General features: G+C 36.5%; 1 protein-coding gene across 15 annotated transcripts in view; it reads left to right on the top strand.

Moving 5' to 3' along the window:
• The window catches only part of KMT2C (lysine methyltransferase 2C), a 292,172-nt gene that overhangs the window by 172,966 nt on the left and 93,942 nt on the right, over window positions 1-25,264 (top strand). For all 15 annotated transcript variants that reach the window (XR_014294958.1, XM_082632089.1, XM_082632088.1 and 12 more), the window contains exons 9-15: window positions 134-248; window positions 10,769-10,938; window positions 11,391-11,539; window positions 12,327-12,440; window positions 13,353-13,430; window positions 15,271-15,974; window positions 23,927-24,046. Coding sequence is in view for 14 of the 15 variants with exons in the window: in XM_082632089.1 (XP_082488215.1) it covers window positions 134-248; window positions 10,769-10,938; window positions 11,391-11,539; window positions 12,327-12,440; window positions 13,353-13,430; window positions 15,271-15,974; window positions 23,927-24,046 (1,450 nt within the window). In the remaining variant the exon portion in view is untranslated. The remainder of the gene's footprint in view (window positions 1-133; window positions 249-10,768; window positions 10,939-11,390; window positions 11,540-12,326; window positions 12,441-13,352; window positions 13,431-15,270; window positions 15,975-23,926; window positions 24,047-25,264) is intronic.

Raw genomic sequence — 25,264 nt, 5'->3', positions numbered from 1 at the left:
TGTGCATAGACAAAACAGAGACGGAGGGTATTTATGAACTGGGCAGTTCCCAGGACAGATTCTTTTCATGATTACTTATGTTACAAACATAAGTTTAAAGATAAGGCATCATTAATGCTATCTTATTTTTTAGACAATCGGGAGAAGATAGCAAGATGCTAGTGTGTGATACGTGTGACAAAGGGTATCATACTTTTTGTCTTCAACCAGTTATGAAATCAGTACCAACCAATGGCTGGAAGTGCAAAGTAAGTTGTTTATTTTTTTAAGAAAAAAAAGATCTGTATGTTTTTTATATAGAGCAGACAAATCGGATACCTATTCAAATCTATATTACCTTCAACTGAAAAAGAAAACTTAATTGATGTATAATTGATACACAGTAAACTGCACACATTTAAAGTCTATAATTTAATCTGACACGTTTTCACTCATGAAACCATCATCACCTTCAAGATAATGAACACATTCATCACCCCTAGAAGTTTCCTGGTGCCCCTTGAGATTTCCTTCTTTCTGACTGATCACTGCCCTTCTCCCTTCTGTCTTCCAGGCAATCTGCTTTCTCTCACCATAGATTAGTTTGCATTTTCTAGAACTTTATATAAGTGATGTCGGATAGTATATACCCTTTTCTTTTTTGCAGGGGGGTGGTGGTTTGAACTCAACATAATTATTTTGAGAGTCACCCATATTGTTGCACATACCAGTAGTGATTCCTTTTTATTGCTGAATAGTGGAAGTACTACAATTTGTTTATTGAATCACCTGTTGGTGAACATTTGGGTTGCTGACAATTTTAGGCTGTTATAAAAAATGCTGCTATGAACCTGTTAACTAACAAATGTATGGTGCTTCATGGCTTAGAAATTGTGTTTTAGTGATTCATCTTTAATCTTTGAAACTCTTTGAAATAGGTAGTATCCTTATATGCGGATACTGAAACAGATGTATTTTTAAAATCTATTAATTTAAAATCCAGGAATAAAGCAGATTACATTTTGATCAGATTAGCTTTTAGATGATTTTACTGTGATTTTATATGTATATATATATTTATGTGTGTATGTATTTATGTATAAACTTGTATTAAATATTTGGAATCATATCATATATGCATATGTATATGTATATTGTTCCTCCCCCATGGTAGCTTTAGTAAGTGCTTAATGACTTAGATATCTGGTTTTTTGGATGCTGTATAAAGTTTCTTTGGGGTTTTGAGAGTTAGGATCTATAGACATTTTTCCACTTTTTTATGACTTAAGATATCAGTCTTTCTGCTTGGTGGGATGCTTTTAAGATGTATTTTCAGCTATTTTAAATTTTTTCTGGGTATTCTTTTAGTCAGTGTTTCTCCCCTTTTCCATCTGTTTTGGTATTTGCATCTTTGTGACCTTGAGGTATTCCATTGTGGCCTCTCCAAACTTCCTGAGGAATTTATTGTGGCTCTGTCTCCTGCATCTCTAAACCCTGTAGGTTGGCTGACAACTCAGCCTACTGGGCAGAGTTAGTATAGTACCAGGTAAACAACAGCAAATTTTAGAATTGTCTGTCCTTGGAAGCACAAAATATTTAAATTCTTAAAGTGAAAGTAGAAGGTAAGAATAACTCAAGTTTACCTTCAATTCCCAACTGACTGAATAAAACTAATTTTTTTTTCCTGTTAGGAAGATGTTTACAAACAATATTTACTGTGACTTTTCTTTGAATGTTCTCTAGGATGAGTCAATCATAAAAGTAGTTAATTTGCTTCCTTTGAAATCTATACAGGTAAACTAATAAATTCTAGATTAAGAACTGGTGAGGGACTAGTGATTAAGGGAATTGCCGAGGTTTACTAATTTGCAGAGGCACAACAGAGACTAAAACTCAGGTTTCCTGTCTTACATTGTAATACTGTACTTAATTGAGTAACAGTGCTTTTGTCCCTAGACTAATTAAGGAATATTTCTTAATCTAATTGTCATCTGTATTAGGATTTGGATCCTAGGAAACTAAAGACTCTAGATCCATGGGCCATCTCTACATACCCCACAGGCTGAGTTTTATTTTTTTAATTATTATTATAATCTTAATTTCACAGAATAGACATGAAGCTAGGCATAAACTTCTTTAATCTACCATAATTACACTGGCTTAACTTAGAAAATAAATATTAATTTAATCTAACAAATATTTTTTTTGAATTTTATTTTATTTATTTTCTTATCAGCAGGTTCTTATTAGTTATCCATTTTATACATATCAGTGTATATATGTCGATCCCAATCTCCCAATTCATCACCCTTCCCCAATCTAACAAATAATTCTGCTTTTAAAGTAAATTGCCAAGACCTGTTTTAATAGAAAGGTATCCTTTGTCTTTAATAATGTTCATACAGAGAATGCCTTTTGTATAAGTATTTGTATAGAAATAGTTTGATAAAGCCAGGACTGTGTTTAGTGGTTCAGAGTAATCAGACCTCAAAGTGCCAACCAGCAATTCTTTGAACATCAGATATAATGAAGTACCACTCAAAAACTCTAGAAACCTTTTGGTTCACCGGTGCACCGTAAGGGCACAGTTGAAATCTGTAATAAATGGGTTATCAGTCCAATTATTTCTAAAATACCGTAGTTTATAAGTTAAAGGTATGCTGTTTGCAGTTTCTGTTGTCAGGTAAGGTGCACAGTTGAAATCTGTAAACACATGGTGTATCAATCCAGTTATTTCTAAAATACGGAAGTTTATAAGTTAAGGGTATGCTGTTTGCAGTTTCTGTTGTCAGGTGATGTGTATGAAGGACCTCCTTGCTCCGTGGATGCTGCTCGCTGCTGCGGAGCGAATCCCCTGTGCGGTCCACACGTCTCATTCTTTTTACCGCGGTTCTACTGTGGAAAATCTTGTATCTTTCACACGTGTTTGACAGCACTTGGGACTAACATAATAATAAATACAAATGCTAAATGCAGTTACATTTTATATTAATTCAAACAATTTTTATTTATTATTTTATTTTTTTTGGCTTGCGAGATCTTAGTTCCCCCACGAGGGATTGAACCCTAACCACCGGAGCGCCAGGGAATTCCCTATATTTTTTAAAGTTAGCATTTCTATGAAATATTTCAAGTTCTCAGAAAACATACAGACCAAGAATACACTTGTGGCCTCCCTGCATCCTCACATTCTAGTCCCTTTGTCACAGAAACGCGATCCTTTTACCTCTGCCCTTCTCTTTGCGCTCGTGTTTGTCGTGGTCTCGGCATCCTCCCCTGCTAGTGGGGCGGCCTTCAGGAGGGGTCGGGTGGCGGAGGCGGTCGGTGGAGGCCGAGGCTCCCCGCCGCAGCTGGGCTCGCAGGCTTCCAGGAGGCGCCAGCCCGAGGCTTCTTCCGGGAGCAGCCTGCGGGAAGGGAGGCGCTGGCCGGTGGAGGGGTGGGCGGTGGTGGTGCTTGCCCTCCTCGGAGGGTCCTGGAAAGGGGGGCGGTCTTGCTGGCAGGTCCCCAGGGATGGGGTGTTGGTGAGGGGGTAGGAGGAGGCGCTGGGGGAGCCTTACTCCTGCGCCCCACCCCCACCCCCAGAGCCTCGGCACCTGGAACTGGTGGCGCGTCACCTGGTTCTAGGGCGTGGGGCAGAGGGCGGCGAGTTCTGTCCCGCCTTGGCCCGAGGGTGGGGCCTGGAGGGGCGGAGCCTTCTCCCCGGGAACCGAGCGCCTCGGGGCAACTGTTCTCCGGTGAGGTCGCCCGGGAGGGAGGAGCCTGGGGGCTGAGGAGGGTCCCGTGAGCTGTTTCTGCCTGGCGGCCGGACGGGGTGCTTCGGCGCGTTCTCTCTTGCCTTGGTTCTTGGTCTAAGGAAAAAACCTGCCGTCGGACGGATTTGTATGTTTATTACTTTTATCTCCGCTACCGCGCCTCTTTTACTTTTTTGAAATAGGAAGTTGAATTCGTAATTCGTTTTCTTCACTTTCCTAAGGAAAAAAGGATATTTAAGACTATACATTTACCTTTGATTATAGTTTTGGCTGCACTCATATTTGTTGTATTGGTAACTTTATATCTATTCACATTTGACTTAATTTTAACTTTCTTTTTTTAGGTTGTGCTTAAACACATTAGTTTCTGCTTTAATCGTATTGAATCAGATAATTTAGTGTAGTTTTCTTTTTGACATATATTTGGATGCTTGACATAGTGGCTTTAAAGCTGTAGTATTTGTGTTTATTAATTTCATTTAATTAGATGAAGTTCTTTTTCCATATTTTTTTGACTGATTCAACAGTGTATTACGGCGTAGATAAAATCGACTCCTGTAATTTCTCATATCAATTTCTCCTTGCATTTAAACTTGTGCTGGTTATTTAGCAAGTAGATCAGGCTAATATTGATGTATTGTGCTTTTTATCAGTGTAAAACTGTTCTCTTTATATTGTGTAATGCCTTTTTTGCGGGGGAGAGGGGGACCAGATGTTTTGCTTTGCCTGACAAATACGGCTGCGTGGGGTTTTAGTTTACCAGTTGAATGTGATCTTTTCATTTTGGATCCTTCTGTGTCATTTTAACTGTACCTTTTGAAAGGTTTAATAGTCAAGTATTTAGACTAATGGATGTAATTGAAATGCTTGGCTATTTTAATACAAACCTGTTCTTTTAATTTCCTGTTTTTCAGTTCCTTTTATTCCCTGCAGTGATTTGTAATTCAGAATCTTATATTTTATGAATATTAAGTTATAAATGTTGAAAATATTTAAAAATGCCCTCCCCCCACTTGCCATTGAAAAATGAAGAAATCAGAAGTTTTCGCCCTCCTCTCTGTCTTAAGTTGACCCAGACTATAGACTTTTTCTTTGGGGAGGGAGGGATCTCCTCTGCAAATTCCAACCTCATCTCACCCCCAGTGTTTTGGAGATTTGGTTATGCACTTCTATAAAAGAATTGTAAATATTCTGGAATCTTGCAAACCTGAAAGAGATTGTTGCCTTCAAACTACCAGAAGAACTTGGTTTGGTATAGTTTTGCATTACAACTTTTTTTTTTTTTTTTACTCTGGATACTTTTTTTTCCCCCGTTTTTTCCCAGTTTATGGAATTACAGAAGAAGTTTGTTTTGTTTTTAGTTTAATTAGTTCATTATTTTTCTGCTTGAAGGCCATGAGATCTTTATTTCTGTTCAGTTATTTGGATTTGCTTCCAGGATGTATCTGTGATGGTTCTACACTAATTAGTGTTGTCTGGAACATATTGACCATTGTTATTCTCCGTTTAGGCCCATGGAAAGGTCTAGGGAAGTGTTGGTTAAATTCACCTTTTAAAAAAATATTTACTTTCTTTACATTCTCTTTAATAATCTTTAGTAACATCTAGGTGATTTTGTTTCCTGCTTTAATTCATTATTTTCTTTGTTGTGGTTTTCATTATTTTGGAAAATGTGTTCAGAATTCCTAGTTTATTTCTCAAGGTTGTTCTCTGGCTTCTTTTTGTTCTGCCCTTACTAATTTGCTTTCCGTAATAGTCTGCTATTCTCTTTCACGTGACAGAATTATTTATAATACTGCTGAGAATACGAGTGGATAGTGTGTGTGTTTTATTCTGTTCTATGGAGGTATTATAAAGTGATTAAAAAGATTAGGCTGTGGAGTCAAATCTCAGGTTTTCCAGTTACTAAATACAGGATCTTTGGCAAATCATTTGACTTCTGCAAGCTGTGTTTCATCATGTAGTTAATAGTACTTAGCCTCACAGGGGTGTTGGATTTAGCGAGATTACGCCTGTAAAGTGCTCAGCATAACGCCTAAAGTAAGTGCTCAGTTCTCATGGAGTTTCTCATAGGAATGCTTATCTTCTTTTAAGTTTGAAGAATGATACTTTTTCTCTACTGTTAAATTCTTTCATAGTTCTTTATAGTCTTTAGTCAAATGCAAACACTGTGGTGCGGGCTGGAGGTGCAGAGGCAGATAGGTTTGCCTTCCCAGGAATGGTGTCAGTCTAGAGAGGCTGCTTGCACTGAAGTAAGGGTGATCTTTTTAGGAACTTCGTTATATACCAGTCATTGTCCCACAGGTTTCTTTTCTCTGTTTCTCTTTAAAGAATGCTGATGTGTGGGTATATGATGCGTTTTAAAAAGCTTTATTTGGAAATAATTTCAAACTTTAAAAGTTGGAAAAATAAAAATAATACCCATATGTCATTTACCTAGATTCACCTGTTGTTAGGATTTCAGTATTGTCATCCATGCCCTTTCTCCCTGCTCCCCGCCCCATGTATATTTTTTTTGCCCTGAACCATTTTGAGGGTAAGTTATACACACTGTGTTCCCTTTACCCCTAAATACTTAAATGTGTATTTCCTAATAATAGGGATATTCTTATGTAATCACAGCACTATTTTCACCCCATACATTTACATCAATATATCTAATCTACCATCCATATTTCAATTTGTCACTTGATCTAATGTCCCATATAGCATTTCCCTCCTCCTATGTAGGTTCCAGGATAGTCTAGGATCAGGTATTCCATTTAGTTGTCATGTTTCTTTTGAGTCCTTTAATCTGGAAAATTTCTTCAGCCCTTCTTTGTCTTTTTTTGATATTGACAGTTTTGAATAATAGAGTTTTTCCTCACATACCTGGTTTTTGTTTGTTTGTTTTGTTTTCTTTAAATCACAAATAGAACTTTCCTTATTTTGGCTTTGTCTGATATTTCCTCATGATTATAATGAGAGTTATTCATTCTTGGGCAGAATATTGCATAAGTGGTGATGTGCCCTTCTCAGGCTTTCAGCTGGATGCACCTGATGTTTATCTCTCCCTCATAGGTGATGTGAATTCTGATAATCTGGTCAAGCTGCTGTAAAGTTTCTCCACTGTTTTCTTTCTCTCTCTTCTATCTAATAAAACAGTACGTGAGGAGACACTTTAATACCGTGCAAATATCTTGTTGCTCCTCAGAATTTTCTCCAAGATTATAGGAACCAATGCCTGATGCAGTTTTTACCTGTTGTTTGTAAAAATGATGCTTTTCTAACTTCACATTTACCAGTCAGCCCCCTGCATTCTGTCGTAAGCAAGAACCCTCCCTTCTTTCACATGTTAAAATTATGTATATATTGTCAGTATTGACTCATGAATTCTTGTTAATATCAATTTATAATTTATTACTGTACCTAATTTGTTTTGTGCGCAAATTGTCCAGTTTTGCCTTTGATATCTTTTTCAAGCTGGCTCCTGTCTTTGTGGCATGCCCTCACCATTAAGCACTTCATTACATTTGGGCATAACAAGATACTCCAAAATCATCTTACACCTCCCTGCCCTAGCCCCGGAATCTGTCCTCTTTTCTATAAATAGGCCAAGTTCCTTTAGTGAAGATTGGGTGCTAGGTGTGCCCATTGCTCTGGGGGTGTTTGCTTCTTTGTCCTTTCAGCAGATGAGGCAGGAAATACATGCATGTGTATACATTTACACATATGCATAGCTACAAATACACACATAAGTATGCATATACTCACACATGTACATCGTTATAAATAATGAATTTACACCAATACCTCCAATTCTGAACCCTCCTGCTCAGTTCTTTGCCTTCTCACATTCTTACACATACCCATTCCCGTATAGTAAGAATCCTTGTGTTTTGCCTGTTATTCTTGAAGATTTTGGTTTTTTTAAAATTCCCCATTCTTACTGATTTAATTTTTAAAAATACATAGGATATTAACATGCTTTCAAAAATTTCTGATTCATCCTTCCTGTATTTTTTTGTAATGATAAGGAAATATATTTTTGTTTCCCTTTTCTACACTGAAGGTAGCATATGTGCTCTTTTGCATGTTGCTTTTTCTTAACTTAAAATCTGGAAGTCACTTCATATCAGTTCATAGAGATCTTCCTCATTCCTCTTCCTCCCTCCCTCCCTCCCTCCCTCCCTCTCTATTTCGTTCTTTCTCTTTCTCCCTTTCTTCCTCCCTCCCTCTCTCTCGCTTTCTTTCTTCTGTTTATTTGAACCATAGTTTTTCAGCCAATGTCCTATGCTTGAATATTTAGGTAGTTTCCAATATTTTACATTAGAAGTGATTCTGTAATCAATAACTTTGCGCATATGGGTTTTTGAATTGCTGGGAGCGAATCTCTAGAATAAATTTCTAGTAGTAGGATTACTGGCTCAGGGGGGCAAATGTGTATGTAATTTTGTTAGCTATCGTCAAATTCCCTTTCATGGAACTTGTGGCTGTTCCTTTTGCCACCACTCATGCATGAGAGAACTTCTTTTCTACATCCTTGCCAACAGGCTGTCATGTTTAGCTTTTGATTTTTGCCTGTCTTATGAGTGAAAAATGTTATCTCAGTGTAGTCTAATTTTCTTTTCTCTTTTGAGTGAAGCTGGTCATTTTTTCCTGTGTTTAGGGGTCGTTTTTTACCCCTTTTTGCAAGTTGTCTGTTCTTGTGTGTTGCCTGCTACTCTTGAAGATTTTGATGACCCCACAGTCTAAGAGCTCCTTGTATAGTCGGGATATAAGGCCTTCAGCTGCGTTATACGGTGCACATCTTTTCTTCCAGTTTGTTTTTTGCCTTTTAGCTTTGCCTGTGTTATTTTTTGCCATGCAAAAGTTTATTTTTATATAGTCAGATTTATCAGTCTTCTATTGCTTTTGGATTTTTGAGTTAAAATTAGAAAGCCTTTTCCTATACTGAGGCTATAGGAGAGTTCATATTTTCTTCTAGTTTTTATGTTATTTTTTACATTTAGTTTTCTGATCCATTTTTAGTTGATGCTTCTATATGGTATGAATTATCTTTTCCCAGTTGGCTATCCAGTTGTCCAAAATCCATTCACTAAAAAGACAGTCTTTGCCTCAGTGACTTGAGATTCCAGACTAGAGTTTCAGATTTAGTTGGGTTTATTTCTGGAATTTCTTGTCTGTTCCATTGCTCTGTCTTTCTATCTTCATGAGCCAATACCGTACCGTTTTAATTATAGAGGCTTTGCAGTATCTGGTAGTCATGGTCCCCCATCAGATCTTTTCTATTTCACATTTTTCCTAGCTGTTTTTTGTCTTTTATTTTTCCATATGGACCTTAGGCTCTGTGAAAAACCTCACTGGAATTTTTATCAGGTCACTTTAAATTTATTCATTGATAGTGAAATCTTGATGTTAGGACATCCTAACGAAGAACAAGGTATGTCTTTGCATTTGTTCAAGTCTAGTTTAGTGTCTTCTAGGAATGTTTTCTAATTTTCTTTGTATAGGTTTTGGACATTTCTTAAGTTTATTCTTAAAAGTTTTCTCTATTTTGTTGATGTTATAAATGGGATTTTCCCATTCATTATATCTTTTAATTGGCTATTATTTGTGTATGTGAATTCTATTGAATTTTCATTGCTAATTTTATATCCTGCTACTTCGTTAAATTCTTTTATTAAATTTGTGATACATTCTTTAGGATTTTCCAAGTATGCGATCTTGTCATCTACAAATAGTTTTATTTCTTCTTTTCCTATTTTGCCTGTTTTCATTTGTTTTAGTGTTTACATTGGTTCAGAACCATGTTAAATAGTAGTGGAGATAGTAGGCATCCTTGCTTCGTTTCTGACCTTAGTGGGAATGCCTCTAGGGTTCCCCAATTAAACAAAATGCTGGCTTTGGAATTGAGGTATGTGTGTATATCACATTAAGGAAATACCTACCCATTTTAATTTTCTCGGAAGTTTTTTTTTTTTTTATTAGGAATGGATTTTAATTTTTTTCTAAAGGTCTTTTCAGCATCTAGTGAAATAATTTATCTTCTCTCCTCAGACCTAATAATATGTTAGATTTTATTAATAGGTTTTCTAATATTTAACCATACTTGCATTTTTGTGTAAACTCCTCTTGGATATGGTTTATGATTTTCTTGGTTTGCTATTGGAGTCTGTTTGCTAACATTTTGCTTAGGGTTTTGTCATCAGTATTTACGAGTACCTCCATTTTGAATCTGTAAGACTTTAGCAGGTCTGTGGCTCATGCTCGTTCCTCTGTTTCAGTGAGCATCTCTTTTGTATCAAAAGATACCAGCAGCTCAAAAAGAGAAAGTTCCTTTTTTATTGGTGCTTTAGATTGCAAAGTTGGGGGTGGGTGGGTAATGAGAGTCCCACAATTTGTCAGCCTTGTGCCCAGGATTTTAAGGCAGCCTAGCTCAGAGGCGCAGAAGGAGGTTTGGCTGGCCTCTGCCAGGCCTTGCACGTCAGCAGTTCTACTTTGCTAAGGGTACTGCCTCTCTCTTCTGAGAATATGAGAAGCCATAATTGGAGTTTGATGTTGAGTGGTTATTTTCACAATTTCAGACACCTGATCATTTGGAGTGGGCTATATTTCCTTAGTGTGAATTCTTGTTTTTAGTTTCTAAGCTACCCATAAACAAACAGAATTCTCTAGCAGGACTATTTTGCTTTCAAGTAGTGAGTTGAGTAGACTTATTCAACACTAGCTACTTCCTGATTCTGGAATGTGTTTCTTTTTTGAAGTTTGGATTGCTACGTTCTTGGTTTTCTTCCTTCCCTATTTATGTTTTCTGGGATGTCTCTATCCACTATTTACACTTTCCAGGAGGTTTCAGCGTAAATTGAATGATATCTCATCAGATGTTCAAAACAAACTTCTTTTTCAAAAACATACACCCTAAATTAGTGTCATAAAAATTAAAGCTTCATATATAATCTACAGATGTTTCACTGATTTTTTAAAACGGTTTACACCTGAACTGCAGTACAAATGCATAACCAACTGTTTCTGTTTTCATTTTTCCTGGTGTTTAGAATTGCAGAATATGTGTCGAGTGTGGCACACGATCTAGTTCTCAGTGGCACCACAATTGCCTGGTATGTGACAGTTGTTACCAACAGCAGGATAACTTATGTCCTTTCTGTGGGAAGTGCTACCATCCAGAATTGCAGAAAGACATGCTTCATTGTCATATGTGCAAAAGGTAAGAAGATATAGTTATTCCATTTGTTTGTCAGTTCTTCTGTCCATGTGATCATCTGCTCTGCCATGTATTTTGAGATCCAAGCTTTTGTCATTCCAGTAATCCTTTCAGTACTGAGTGCCATTATAGATGGAATTAAAGTATGCTTTTATGAGTCTGAAAGGCATAATGTAAGTGGGCAAAAAAATAAGACAAGACCAGAAACAAGCATTAAGAGGGAAAAGTAAAGAGTAAATAGTTTAAAATGTGTTTAAAAAAAGGTCAACACCTGTGATGACATCCAAAAATGACAGCTTCTTTTCTAGAACCGTCAATTGCTAACCCCTATAACCTCTCTTCTTCCATCCTTACCCCTTCCTGTATCCAGTTTTTCAGCAATTATCTTTCTTTTCCCTAAATATTAATTTGACTTTAAATTAGAAAATTTTATTTAAATATATTTATCGTCACAGATGGGTTCACTTAGAATGTGACAAACCAACAGATCATGAACTGGATTCTCAGCTCAAAGAAGAGTACATCTGTATGTATTGCAAACACTTAGCTGAGATGGATCCATTACAGCCAGGTGATGAAGTGGAGATGGCTGAACTCACTACAGGTAAATTTGAGAGTTTTTGTTTTTTAGGATGCTGTGCCAACCAGTCAGCAGTATGTTACTTTAGTAACAATGAGGGAATCCTGTGTATTGGATCCCATCTTATTTTTAGCTTCTGTACCTGTGATCTGGTCATCTCTGAATCTGATGGTTAACATCTAATCTAGCTTCTTTACAACTGTTTGCCCAATATTTGAATTTCAGGACTAGTGTATACACTCCTACAATTGTGTTTTTTGGGCCAGCAGTGGAAGTTCCTTACTGTTTGGCTCTATGACCTAGTTTGCACTTCATACTCTGGGTTATTTTACTCCAAACAAATTTTAGTTTTATTAAATTTTGTTCATGTAGTTTTATTAGTACACCATTGAGTTATAAACGTAATAACAAGATTCTTAGATCATAAAGGGAACAGACTTGCTAATCAGATGGCTTTTCATTTTCATCAGTATGAATGGCAAAGTCTATAAAAGTTCTATTTTATCATCTGCAAGGGGTTTAGGTAGACACATCTTGGTTACTAACATTTTGTTTCTAGTATGCCATCAGTATACAGTTGTGCAGTATCCTTTCAAAATAATAAAGTTCCAGTTACTTTTTAATTCATTATATTTTCCATATTTGAAAAATGTAAATATATATTTGGTTCAAAATAGAAAAATCTGAAGAAGAATTTATGGCATTTTCAGGGATAATTTACCCCCATTAGAACAAGGTGATAATTGTTGACTTAGTTAACAAAAACAGAAAAACTCATTCTGAGCTAAAGAATAAATAATTTTCTGTTAAGATTGTAACAATGAAATGGAAGTTGAAGGCCCTGAGGACCACACGGTATTTCTGGAGCAAGCAGTTAATGAAGATGTCGATGGCCAGCAGCCCGCACCTGGAATTGTTCCAGATGGTAAGGATGTTTTTGGTAATGGATAGTCTATTCTCTGAAGAAAATGTGTGTGTAGAGTGAATATGTGAACATCTGCAACTTTAGTACCCTAGATAAAAATAAGCTGAGACATAGTCATGTAGGAAATTATTTAGAGAGGAGCCTTTTTAAATAAAATAAACTTAGAAATTAATCGGGGAAAGGGCATGTGTATATTGTATTGATAGTTCAGCTGTAATCTAGACTTACTCATAAATATATACTTTGTTTAGGAATCAAGTGATTTTCATTAAAAAGCAATTTCTTTCTTTAGTTATCTTTGTAATTACTAACTAGAGCTGTTGCTGATTGTGAGATGTTTCATGCTGAGATAATGAAAAATTCATTGTTTTAGATCATGTAAGCAGTCCTGTTGAGGGTTATTTCAATGATACTTCACTTAAGCTTTTTGCATTATTGGTAATAGCTATTATTGTACTTGAGGATCTGGAATTAATGAGAGATCAGGTTTGGGGAAAACTACTTATTAAATTTAATCTTGGTCTCACCTCAAAGTCTGTGGGATTGTATGTGATACTGTGTTATATAGGTTGAATGTATACATAAAAAGCCCTTGAGATATTTTGAGGTTAAGTTTATATTTAACAACTCTCATTAAAAATTATACTTCATAAAGATATAAAATGAAGAAAAATAAGACAAAACTATATAATAATCTTATAGTACATAATCAGATTCCTTCCATATCCTTCCTTATCCAGTTTCATTTCCATATCCTACTTAACAAATGAATAGTAACAGGATGTTTTATGCTTATATTCGAAATTGGAATTTGGCAGAAGGATAAATATCTTACTCAAATTACTGTTGAGAAGGCAGTGTTAGAGGAGTTTGGACTCCTTGCTGGAGATTCCATAAGTGTGTTATTCACAGGAGCTCACATCCACACCGGAGAGCCGCAGAGGAGTGATCCACCGGAAAGTCACGGCGCGCGTGGACTTTGCATTGCTGGTAGGTAACATATTGTCTAATTTGATTGATTTACAGCATAACGCCTTTACGGTTGCTATGCGATTTGAGTCATTGTCTGCTAAGGTGACTTTTCAAATTAGAGATGAATTGTTTACTATTGCTATACTCACATGATGGTAGTGCAGTCTGTGGTTAGGTGATCCTCCTCTGGAAAACCACTGGCAGTGGATTTCTAAGGCAGAAATAGAGCATGTTTGTGCTTTTATCGTAATCCTCCCTGCCTAGCACAGAGGAGAAAGAACATACTCGTATTCTGAGTGTGTATTGCAAACGTTCCTCTTTGCCAGTGAGCCTTGAGGTAGTCGGTCTACTATTGTGAGCACATAATTTAGGCATCATATAGCATTAGGATTGTTTTACTTGAGTCATTCAAATGGTGATCCTTTTGGTTTTAAACCATAAATGTTCACTTCATTTATATGTATTTTCTGTTTTAAAAGTCCATTTTTATTACTTTTAAAATATTAAAGTATTTTTGAAGTACTTTTGTGTTTAAAAATATTTAGTATGATCAGATCTGTTATTTGATGTTTTTTTTCTTTTCAGCTATAGTCTTGCAATAAAGCAGGAGTGAGAAGTGAGATTTCATTTTGATATAAGAACATATATAAATTTCAATCACCATGGTGTAAATAGTAAATAAGGAAATTAGTGTCTTTATTAATGTAGCTAAGAAATTACCTTGATGGCATTTGAAATAAGTGCTTTTTATCATCAGTGGTCTTACTTAATAGAGCCACTTAGGACCCATGTCAATTGGACCTCTAACCTTACTCTTAAGTAACATTGGGTTAAAGCTTTAAATTACTAGTACCCTGATTTAAAATTTAGTAGTCAGTGACTATAGATACTTCTGATATCTAATTATTTTTATTGATTTGCTAAGATAAGTCTCTTTGGTTATAGATGATGAGGAAGAACAAGAAGTATATCCAAAAAAATGTATTGATTGTGTTAGCGTGTATGGCTAAGCGATGTCTTTTCTATCTATGGTCATTACTTGTTTGAGTCTACAGAAGCTTTGTTACATCTTGTGTCGGCTTATTGCAAAATTCTTTTTATTCTAGACTAATCTTTACTTTTTTTTTTTTTTCTTTTTGCGGTATGCGGGCCTCTCACTGTTGTGGCCTCTCCCGTTGCGGAGCACAGGCTCCGGATGCGCAGGCCCAGCGGCCATGGCTCACGGGCCCAGCCGCTCCGCGGCATATGGGATCCTCCCAGACCGGGGCACGAACCCGTATCCCCTGCATCGGCAGGCGGACTCTCAACCACTGCGCCACCAGGGAGGCCCGACTAATCTTTACTTTTTTAATTTGGACACATCATGTAATATCACTGAGCCTCATTTTCCTAGTTGTAAAATGAGTATAACTTCACCTACAAAATTTTAAATCCTCTTGTAAGTAACCAAACTGTAAAACATCATATATAATGGTTATATTAGAAATTAATTCTATTTTAATATTCTTACCAGAAATTACCTTAAACTCTGAGGATCCCATTAAGGTAGTGTTCTTGTAGGTTTTCTGGTCCGATCGGTGACTGATTCTAATCCATAAACCCTGCTCTCTTTTGACCTTTACTAAACTTGATAATTGCCTTTCTTGATGAATATCTTCTGACTTAAGGCATGGTTTTAAGCAAAAGTAGGTTTTGGATCCCCCCCCGCCCCCGGCAACGTTTTTTTTCTACCCAAGCCTGTTATTTTTAAACCATAGAGCTACAGACATGTAAGACATTAATGTTTTATACCTAATCATAGTTAGAAATTTTAAAATTCATAGGTACATTAACATAATAGATATTCGAAATTTTATAGAATCATCCCAAGATAAAATGAATCCTGAATTGGAAAATCAGATTTCTCGTGAAGTTGATAGTGAAGAAATGGAAATGCCTCCTAAAGTGATGCACAATTGCGGTGCAGATCAAAACGAGAACAAAATGGAAGTGACAGACAGCGCTGAAGCCCTTGCCCCCCAGGTCGCTGTGCAGCAGGGGGAAGTGCACTTGTTGGAGGGACCTAACATGGCGGCGTCCCCAGAAGAACCCCGGCCTCCAGGAGTCAACATTGGATCTGTCAGTGTCCCGTCCCCAGGTGGGGAAGGTACGGTTTTATGTTCTAAGGAACAGCTGGCCAGAGAAAGGGTACCAGAAGAAATGGAACAGAAAGAAAATCCTGAACCTTATACTGCATTTATGGACTTCGAAGTGGCTCCTGCAATTGAGAGTTGTGTGAAAGATGGTGTATGCCAAGAAAGCAAATCCGTAAAATTACCATCTGAGACGGAGTCATCATTTTCATCAGCAGCGGGCATAAGCAAGGCAAATGCGTCTTCCTCTCCAGCACTTTCTTCCGACTTGCCTTCCCACGACATGCTGCATAGTTACCCGTCGACTCCCAGTGCTTCTGCTGGAAACATCATGCCAACAACTTACATCTCAGTCACCCCCAAAATTGGCATGGGTAAACCAGCTATTACCAAAAGGAAATTTTCTCCTGGTAGACCTCGGTCCAGACAGGTATGGTGATTTTAATGATGTTGATAGAAAAGATGTTGGAGTGATTCTATAAAGTAAAAAAAGTGTATGTGTAGCTTTGGTTTGGAGGGCAGATTTTCCCGTTGAGGTGGAATGTAGATGTAATGTTGACTTATGTGTTTTGGCCACTTAAAAAAACACACTGTTAATGAAGACTAGTTTATTAAACTTGAAGTGATCGTATTGGAATTTAAGTGCAACCTATTTGATTATAGTTTCTAATAGAAAACACTTTAAAGAAGTTTTTAGTTCTACGCCATAGTAACAGCAGAGACTTAAAAAAAAAGTCAGGTTTTGGGTATAGTGTAATTAGCATTTATTTTTCCTCTCAAATGTATTTGTTTATTAATATTATTCGTTGTACATATTTTTAACTGCTTAAGCATCAGAATTTACCTAGAGTATTTTTCATGCAGGGGAATTTCTCATTTTGGTTTTTCTATTGATTGCTAACTTTTTGTGGGAATTTTTTTAAAGTTAGGACTTACTTCAGTGGTTTTGTGAACAAAATTTTAGGATTGTATTGTTGATCTTCAGGAAATGAAGGGAGTTCTTCCCATGATTGTTCTAAGTTGTGTGAATGTGAACTCTACCCTGTAAGGGTAAGTTCCAGATCTTTTTCAGTGGGATTTGAGTGAAACTACAAAGCAAAGTGAAGATACTATAGCTAAGAATTATGTGTTCTACAAAATTTCTACTTTCTGAAGTTTTTCATAAAATAGCAAGATATCAAACAGTGCAAAAGTGTTTAGTCACAATAATAATTTGGAGTTTTAAGTCTCATGATTTAAATTGCTTTCAGTGATTAAAGTTTAACTTTTTATAGGAGTAATAATATCTTGATCTTGATCGTCTAATTTTGGGATTGTGACACCAGTAAAAAAGTTAAATCAAACTTTATTTTAATGTGAAAATTAGTCTCCTACTTGATATTTATTTTCTATTGAGAGATTTTTCTTCTCAAACTATTTCTCTTCATCCTTAGTTTTTTCTTTTATTTTCCTTTTCTTTTTTTGAATAGCATATACTAATTGTGTAGTTCTGGCTCTGAAAAGACTTTAGCAATGGAAATTTGAATCTCAAATTTAATTTTGGTTCAGACATTTACATTCTTTAAGGATATTGCATCATAAATATTCCTGTTAAATTTTACTGGTGTCTCTCCTTATTTAGAGACTTCTGCTCCAACTGAGAAGCCATTACGGTTATTTTTCTGTTGACCTATGTTCCAAAACAGTGTGGGTATTTTTGTATGTGTGTGAGAGTGTGTATGTACATATATTTTTTTTCTTCCAAGTTCATCCCATTTTACATGAGCCGTGTCTTAATATTTGTTACTGTTGCTACTTCCGCTATGTTCTCTTTCAGCTGTGGTATGTTCTTCTTTCTATGTAGCTGCTGCTGTCTGATGACTACCTCACAATTTGCTGCTCATCTCACAGGCAGCTGTAGGCCATGTTTTACCTCCCAGTTTTGTTTTAGTTGTAAAGGAAACAACCTTCAGTTGGTGATTCAGAGCTTGTTGATACACTGTTTTGCTTTTGTGGAGAGTATGCATTGGATAGAACAAGATACCTTATTTGTATCATCTTATTTTATGGGAAAATATTTAATGAAATCACATGACTGTGACTGCTTCAGACACTCATGTACTAATTGCTCTCATGATAATGTTGAAAGTTTTTGTTAAATCTTCCATGAAATATGTTTTCTTAGAAACATTTTCTTGAAGTATTCTTAAATATTTAAAGAAAATGTCATAGAGAAAACATAGGTACTCTTAAATATATTTTGATAACTTTCAAATGCTAAGAATTGTTTTCTTCATTTTACCTTTCCACCTTTTTTCTTGCTGCTGCTGCTGCTAACATCATGTATATGGAGAGCTTAGGAATTTACATAAGTTCTGAGACTGACATCTGTTGAGAGGTTCTCATGGAGAAGGTGAAATTGCTTCAAGAGAGGAGGTTTCCAAAAATAGTGCTTCATTAGATTATAACCACTTTGCCATTACGTTGTGAACTGAATTTCTTATGTTTCATCAATTTAAGTAGTTTACTAAGAACCCTAGAATTTTATCACATACTTGTGTGTTGCAATAGCATTTTAAATGAAGTGTCTCGAATTAACATATCAGTTTCATAATCTGTTCCTGTGAGAGCAAAACAGGCCTCCAGTGGTGAGCTGTAGAGGATTCTAGTTTTGCTAACAATTAATTACAAGTAAGCAACTCCTCCCTCCCCACCTCCCTCCCTTCTCTTTCTTCCATTTCTGGTTTCTAGACGTAAACCTTTTAGTAAGAAGCACTGTTGGCATTTTGGGGGGTTGGTTTGTTTTTGCTTTTAAAGTTAAGAAAGGCAGATCGGTGAATCATATCATCCAAATAAAGAGAGATTCTGTTCTTGATAAGTTATTTCATATCGAGCTTTTAACTAAAATAAATTTGAATTTTGAAGTACTGCTTTATATAATGTATACATAATGATATTCATTAAAGGAAATTACTCTAGTAGTTGTACTTGTCTGTTCCTGGATACCTGTGAGGTCAGCCTACATACTGATACTTTGTCTTAGAACCTATCAAAAAAGGTTTCATTAGTAAATAGGTAAATATTCTCTGTTCTTCATGAGGAATAAAAGTTGTAGAGTAGATGCCAACAGTGATTTTCCCACATACCTTCTAGTCTAAATACTACGTGGCATTTTATGAAAGTGACTTTTAAGAAGACTATTTTGTATTATTTATATATATTTGTACTGTAATTAATTGATGGGAAAGATTGATTAATATAAATTCAGCATGAATATTTCCATAGTGCAGTTGTTTGGCTTCAAAGCCTTATTCTTCCATTACTGTCTTTGGGACACCAAGCAAGTTACCGTGTGAACTCTCTTGGTTTCTTCATCCGTAAAACTATATCAGATGGTTGTTAGAATTTAACGATAACACCTATAAACCCCCTGACACATAGCAAATGGTAGTGCTGCCCTGCTTTCTTTCTTGATTTGCAGGATAATGCAGATATTATGTGAAAATGGAGACTTGAGAAGGATGTAATGTTCATGTGTTAAATTTGGCTGTGAAGTGGTGGTCCTGAAACCCATCACGTTGACTCATAACTATTTCTAAGGAAATGTGCCAGTGAAAATAACTGCAGGCCCGAGCAAGTCAAACACTGGCCACAGTAAATACAAGATGTAGTAGGTTTTCAAGTTCAGTGCCACATAGTGGTTGCACAGATTTTAGAACTAAACTGCCTATTTAATTATTCTGTGTGTGATACAGGCTGCAGTAGAGGAAACCACAGGGTACTGTGGGAAAGCAGAAAGGGCAAGAGGCAAAACTCTACTCAGGCTTATAGGCTTAGGCATGTTTTCTGGGAGAAATTACTAAACCATTGCTACTCAAAATGTGACCTGCAGACCAGGAATATCAGTATCACCTGGAAGTTTGTTACACTGAATCTCAGGCCCCACCTTAACTTGAGTGAACATGTCTATTTTAAGAAGATCCCCATGCAGCCTGAAGTCCAAGAAGCATTGCTCTAAACCATTGAGAAACTGTAGTTTTCATCCTAAAAAAATGTCTAGCCTTTGGGGTGTCAACCTACAACACATACAGATCAGAAGTGTCATACATCCCTCTTAGTTTTCTTGTGCCTGTTACATTTTTTAAGCCATTACTAAAACGATTGCTAGCACCAGCCAAATTCACTTTCTTAAATTACAGAGGGCTAAAGCTGGCAACAGCTCTTTCTGTATGTATATAGTTTATCTCTTATCAAATCACTCTCAGGACTAAATTTCTTGATCTGTTTGATGTTGAACTCAGTTTTGTATATGACTTATTTATGTTAAAAGAATTCTGTAAGTCATAAAAAAGTGAATTGTTTGCTACAGTAGCTGTAATGTACATGAGTGAATGTATGTACCAAAAAGACAAAACTATAAATGCTTGTGTTTTCAGTTTCTCTCACTAATTGTCCTCCTTTCTACTCTCGTTTCACTGTTTTCACTTTCTCTAAATCAAACTCACCCATTAATAGCAATCTTGGTTTTGCACAGTATGTAGGGAGAGGGTGGACTTAGGACTTGGCGGTGTGAATCTGCCCAGGAGACATACCTGACCTTCTCTGGCCACGCTTTAAACTGATTCAGTAGAATTGGATACTCGTGGGCCCTAATCATGACATTGATCATATTTAACAGCCAGCAACAGAGTTTGACTTCTAATAGAAAGTTGCCCATAATAGCCTACCCTCCACCTGCCATTATTGTCCCATTTCCCTATTCCCACAGTCCTTGTAACAGCTTTGTAATTTTACTAGGTTGATAAATTCACCTGAGAAATTGGCCTCAAAGCAGAAAACTGAATACCAACTTTAAACAGTAATAATTATTGTTGGAATCGAATTCAGTCTCTGCCAAATAGTATTTTTAAAGTTTCTGTGGCATTTGAGAACAAGTTGGTTCTGTTTAGCGCTCTTTGTAACTTAAATTCTCCTGATGGTTACATTTTTTAACCCTTTTTTTTTTTTTTTCAGTTTGTAGATAGTTTAAGAGCAACAGTGTGTAGAATAGGTTGGTAATTTTTTAATACGTGAAGAAGTCCAAGATTCTAGGCTACAACTGATGGAATTAGTGTGTTTCATATCACAGTACAGTGTTTATTGATGCACTTATGAATACATGCATGCAGAAGTGCTCAGTAGAAAAAGTAGGCGTTCAATAAGTGCTGAACAGAAGGCTTACTTAACATAGCAGTGAACGAAGAGAGCAGGGTGTCTGCCATCAAGTTTATACTCCAGCGGCAATAGATAGATACAAGTGCGGGAAAGTAAAACCAAGTGTACCAACAGTGTAAACCATGCTACAGTAGATGGGGAAGCTGACCTCTTCTGAATGGTCTGTGTAAATTCTTTTTGATCAAAGCTGAGATCTGAAGGGTAATTTATAACTACAGTTGATAATTACATCAGTATTTTAGTTTTAAGGTCTAAAGAATATATTAGGTAATTTCTTCTTTGTGAAAATACCTAAGTATAATCATAATTTTCTTCATTTCCTATAAAATTGCACGTTCTCTACCTTCCAATACCTTATGATAACATACTTACTAAAATTTGTAATGTACTTACCCAAGCTTTTATTGTATAAGTTTTTCATAGCAGTTGAATGGTTGTCTAATTATCCCTGAAATAGCATCTAAACATTCTTAATCTATAGAGCCCTTCATTTTGTTCATCCATGTTATATGAAGTGTGAATGCTTTTTGAAATGAGATATAATTTTGGCATCAAAGCTAACTTATAAATTATGGATAAATATTATTTTAGAATATGACTTTTTATGGTATATTTTAAGGACTATCTACTGATATACCATTAAACGATCTACCAAAAGGAATTTAATATGTACACTAGCCAGATATCCTCAGAGAAAAACACTGCGTGGAAACGTTGAGGGAACGAGGTTTAGATATCTCTTGCTCTCACTCTCTTCCACTAAATACTGATAAACAAAAGAACAGATGACCCCATATTGTGTTCAGTATGCAGATGCTAAAGGTGTTGTAAAGGACACATGGTTCACTTGGAGTGCCCGGGAAGGCCTCTTCGAGGAGGAAGTATTTAAGGCCATACCTGAAGATTCTGGAGACGCCAACCAGTGGACAGGTGGTGTAGTTCTGAGTCAGTAGGTCCCCGTTGTTGAAGCGCTCGGCGTGTGTGAAGGATGGCAAGGAAGCCAGGGTAGCTAGGGCATATCGACAGTGAGAGATGCCACAAGATGAAACTGAAGAGAGGCACCAGGAAAGGTTTGAGTTTTAAGTGTCACTGCGGAGCTATCGGAGGGTTTGGAACAGGGCAGGAGAGTCTTGCTTGGTCCCATTTACATTTTTTAGGAGTCCCTCTGGCTGCTCTGTGGGGAAAGGCTTGAGGAGGTGCAGGTGAGGAAGAAGCATAAAGAGAAGTAGACCTTTGCAGCAGGCTAGCTGAGAGGTGGTGCTGGCCGTGGGAGTGCAGAGAAACAGAATGACCAGAGACAGAACTTGAAGAGAGAATGTGCTGAATTTACCGATGGTTGGGATCAAAGGGGTGGTGAGGGAGAGGGTGGAAGGGTCAGAGGAGAGTGATGAGAGAAGAGAACAGGTCTAATGACTCCCGGTTTTCTCACTGGGACTGGAATCCATTTCTAAAGATGGGGAACAATTGTGAGTTGGAACTCGTTAAGGGAGAGAGTTTAGACAGTAAACTGGAGAGGTTTTGTGCGACAAAATGGATGTGCTAAGAAGGAAGTTGAAAATCCTAATCACTTGGAGCTCTCAGAACATGTTAGAACCAGAAATGTGAATTTGGGGAACAACAACATCCAAGATGGTGTTTACAGCCCTCATTGTAGATAAGATCATTTAGGACAAGACTACACTGAGGAGAGTGGTCCAGGCTTCCGCCCTGGGAAACAGTGGGGCTTTAGAGGTCAAGTGGAGGAAGAACTCACATGGGAGGCTGAGAAGGGTCAGTGAAGGAAGGCAGAGAAGCATTCACTGAAGTGCTGCTCAGAGCCCAGCAGAGCTGTAAGTAGATGTTGACAGTGAAATGACAATAGAGAAATTGCTTTTGTCAGCGCAGAGGTTACAGAAGGCCCTGGACACAGTAGGAAAGAAGACAGGTGTGGACATAGATGCAAGGTGATCTGTTAGTGGGAAAGCGATTTGTCAGGTGAAATCAGCATGGCTGTTAGCTGAGCTGAGGGTAGGTTAATTAAAGTGAAACCAGTCTCTCCCTGTGTGGTCTTTCTCCAAATACTGTCATTTCATTAACTATCTCCTCCCCAAAGGATAGTCAAGTTCTTATTTCTAGTTATTTAAATTCCCTGGTGGTATTTTAATGTGATTAATAGGCTACTACTTCTCAGTTTGTTAGTGTTCTAGAAACCTGGTAAGTACTGTGTTTCTTGTCTTTAGTTTTGATCATTTAATTGGTAAAATTATAGCATGCTTTGTTGAATTATCTAATTCCAAATAGGTTCTGTATTGTTTGACATTTGTGTTTAAAATGTTATCTTTGTGGAGTAAACGTTTTTCTTTATGCTGCTTCGCATCTTCATCAGATTAGCTCAGGTTATTGCTGAGTGTGCTTATCTGGGAGCAAAATGTTTTCGTTTTATCTTAACTATTTTAGTAAGTACTGTTTCTCGTATAAATAATCAGATACATCAGGCATTTTAATTTGCAAATTTAGGACAATTTGCTTTAACATTTTTCTACTTTTCAAATTAGTTCCTTGGATATAATCCAAGTGTAGTAGTCTCCTAAATAAAAATAAAAACCCACAACTAATGGTCACTGAAAGAAGAGTAATTAAATGTTAGGATTATAATGGTATTTGCATCTTACGGTTACAAACTAACTTTCCAAATTTTAAAGTGAATGTGTCTGTTGATTGCTCATGTTTCTGACTGCATTTTTTGGCCTACTGTTTTGGTGGTTTATAGCAAGAAGTATACATAACATTCTTTATGTTTATTCTTTTCTCCTTTCCGGTAGAGTGATAGTTGTTAGAAGAAAATAATCCCCAAATAGTTTCTTATAGTTTTAATTCTTAAAGTTTGATTGACATTTATTTATATCTTGGTGCCGTAATTGCAGTTCATGAGTCAATGTTGATGTCATATAAACCTTAATTTTTAATACGTTTCATTGTACTGATGTTTCAACCAGAATAAAACATTTAATGTAAATTGTAGCTACAAGCATTTAAGTATAAAGTCACTGTAAGTGATAAGCTTATTTTCCTTACTACCTTGAAGCAATCTGTCCTAAATTTCCATACGTCTGCATTTGTTTTTGCTGTTCTAAAATTCCTTAGTTGCTGGCTTTGACCTTTTATGTTGCGGAGTTTTATACATCTATTTTCTCACCTGCCATATCCTAGGGGGCTTGGAGTACCCATAATACAGTGAGCCCACCTTCCTGGTCCCCAGACATTTCAGAAGGCCGGGAAATTTTTAAACCCAGGCAGCTTCCTGGCAGTGCCATTTGGAGCATCAAAGTGGTAAATAAAATTGCATTTACATTCGTATATCATTTCTTTCTGGTTGGTTTTGTCCGAGTAGAAGTTAAGAATTAAACCTTTCTTTTCTAGATAAATAGTTTAGTTTCCAGAGCCACTTTTTAAATCTAAAATTTTTAATATGAAGAAGCAACGTGCTTGCCTGGAATAGGAGGAAATTAAATTGCCATTTTACTTGACTGATCTTAAGTGTAAAATTTTAATACCCTTTTTTATGGTTGCTTCCTTTTATGTTGTAATTACCAGTATTTCTATGGGGGAAATCCTTGTCACATAGGCTATAAAGTAATTAAAGACTTGTTCATCATATCATAAAATTTTGTTGCTTAGAAAAGAACAAAAGAAAGGCTACATTAATTTATTATATATTAATGGAGAAGAAATAGCAGAATTGCAGCAGATTTCATTGTCTGTGTTAATAATCTGAAAACTATAGGATCTCCTTTTCATGTCATTGGTGGATGACTCTGTTAGTCCTTGAAGTAAGTTAAGTAGTCTGATGCATTTTGAAGGTGAAAAATTTAATTTGAAAAAGTGTTAATCATCTGAAAAGTTAAGAGATTTTCCTGACTAGAGAAGACAGTATTCTTCATCTTCTATATTTAATAATATAATTCTGGAGTAAGTGTTTTTAATTTAGACTAATTAAGGATTTCAAAGGAGTTCTAGATTCTGCTTTCCTATTTTCTGTCACCGTTGGAAGAACTATTTTTCAACTCACTCTGATAGCATGCAAGGTGTTGAAAATGTAAATATTAATTTGAAGAGTTAAAGAGGTCTTCTTTGATCATTATGAAGCATATACCACTGATTTTCACTTATTCTTACCTGTGTCATTGGATGTTGAGGAAAAATAAATTGAGGGATTACTGTAGTCTTGATTCAGTCACTGACTTTTAAAAAATCTTTTATACCTACTGAAAAACAACAAGAAAAACTATCCAATTCAACACTACCCTGTCCCTTGCTCAGAGAAGCTCAGGATCTGAAGGAAAGCAGCTTAAGAGGATAAGGAGAGGCAGCTGGAAAACTGGACGTTGGCTTACTAAAACTGAAGGAACAAAAGCCCCCCTTCCCTTTTGTTCACGTGTGTCTTTTTGATGCTCACGGTATAACCATAAATTGCTGACTTGGAGAGCATTCTGCCAAATAGGTGATGAGCTCAGTGTTTCAAACTGCTGCAGGTGACCTCAGCTGAAG

Source organism: Mesoplodon mirus, assembly GCF_964341445.2.
Source record: "Mesoplodon mirus genome assembly, chromosome: 9".
NCBI lineage: Eukaryota > Metazoa > Chordata > Mammalia > Artiodactyla > Ziphiidae > Mesoplodon > Mesoplodon mirus.
Note: the sequence above shows the minus strand (reverse complement) of the source record. Positions and strands in the feature narration are given on the sequence as shown.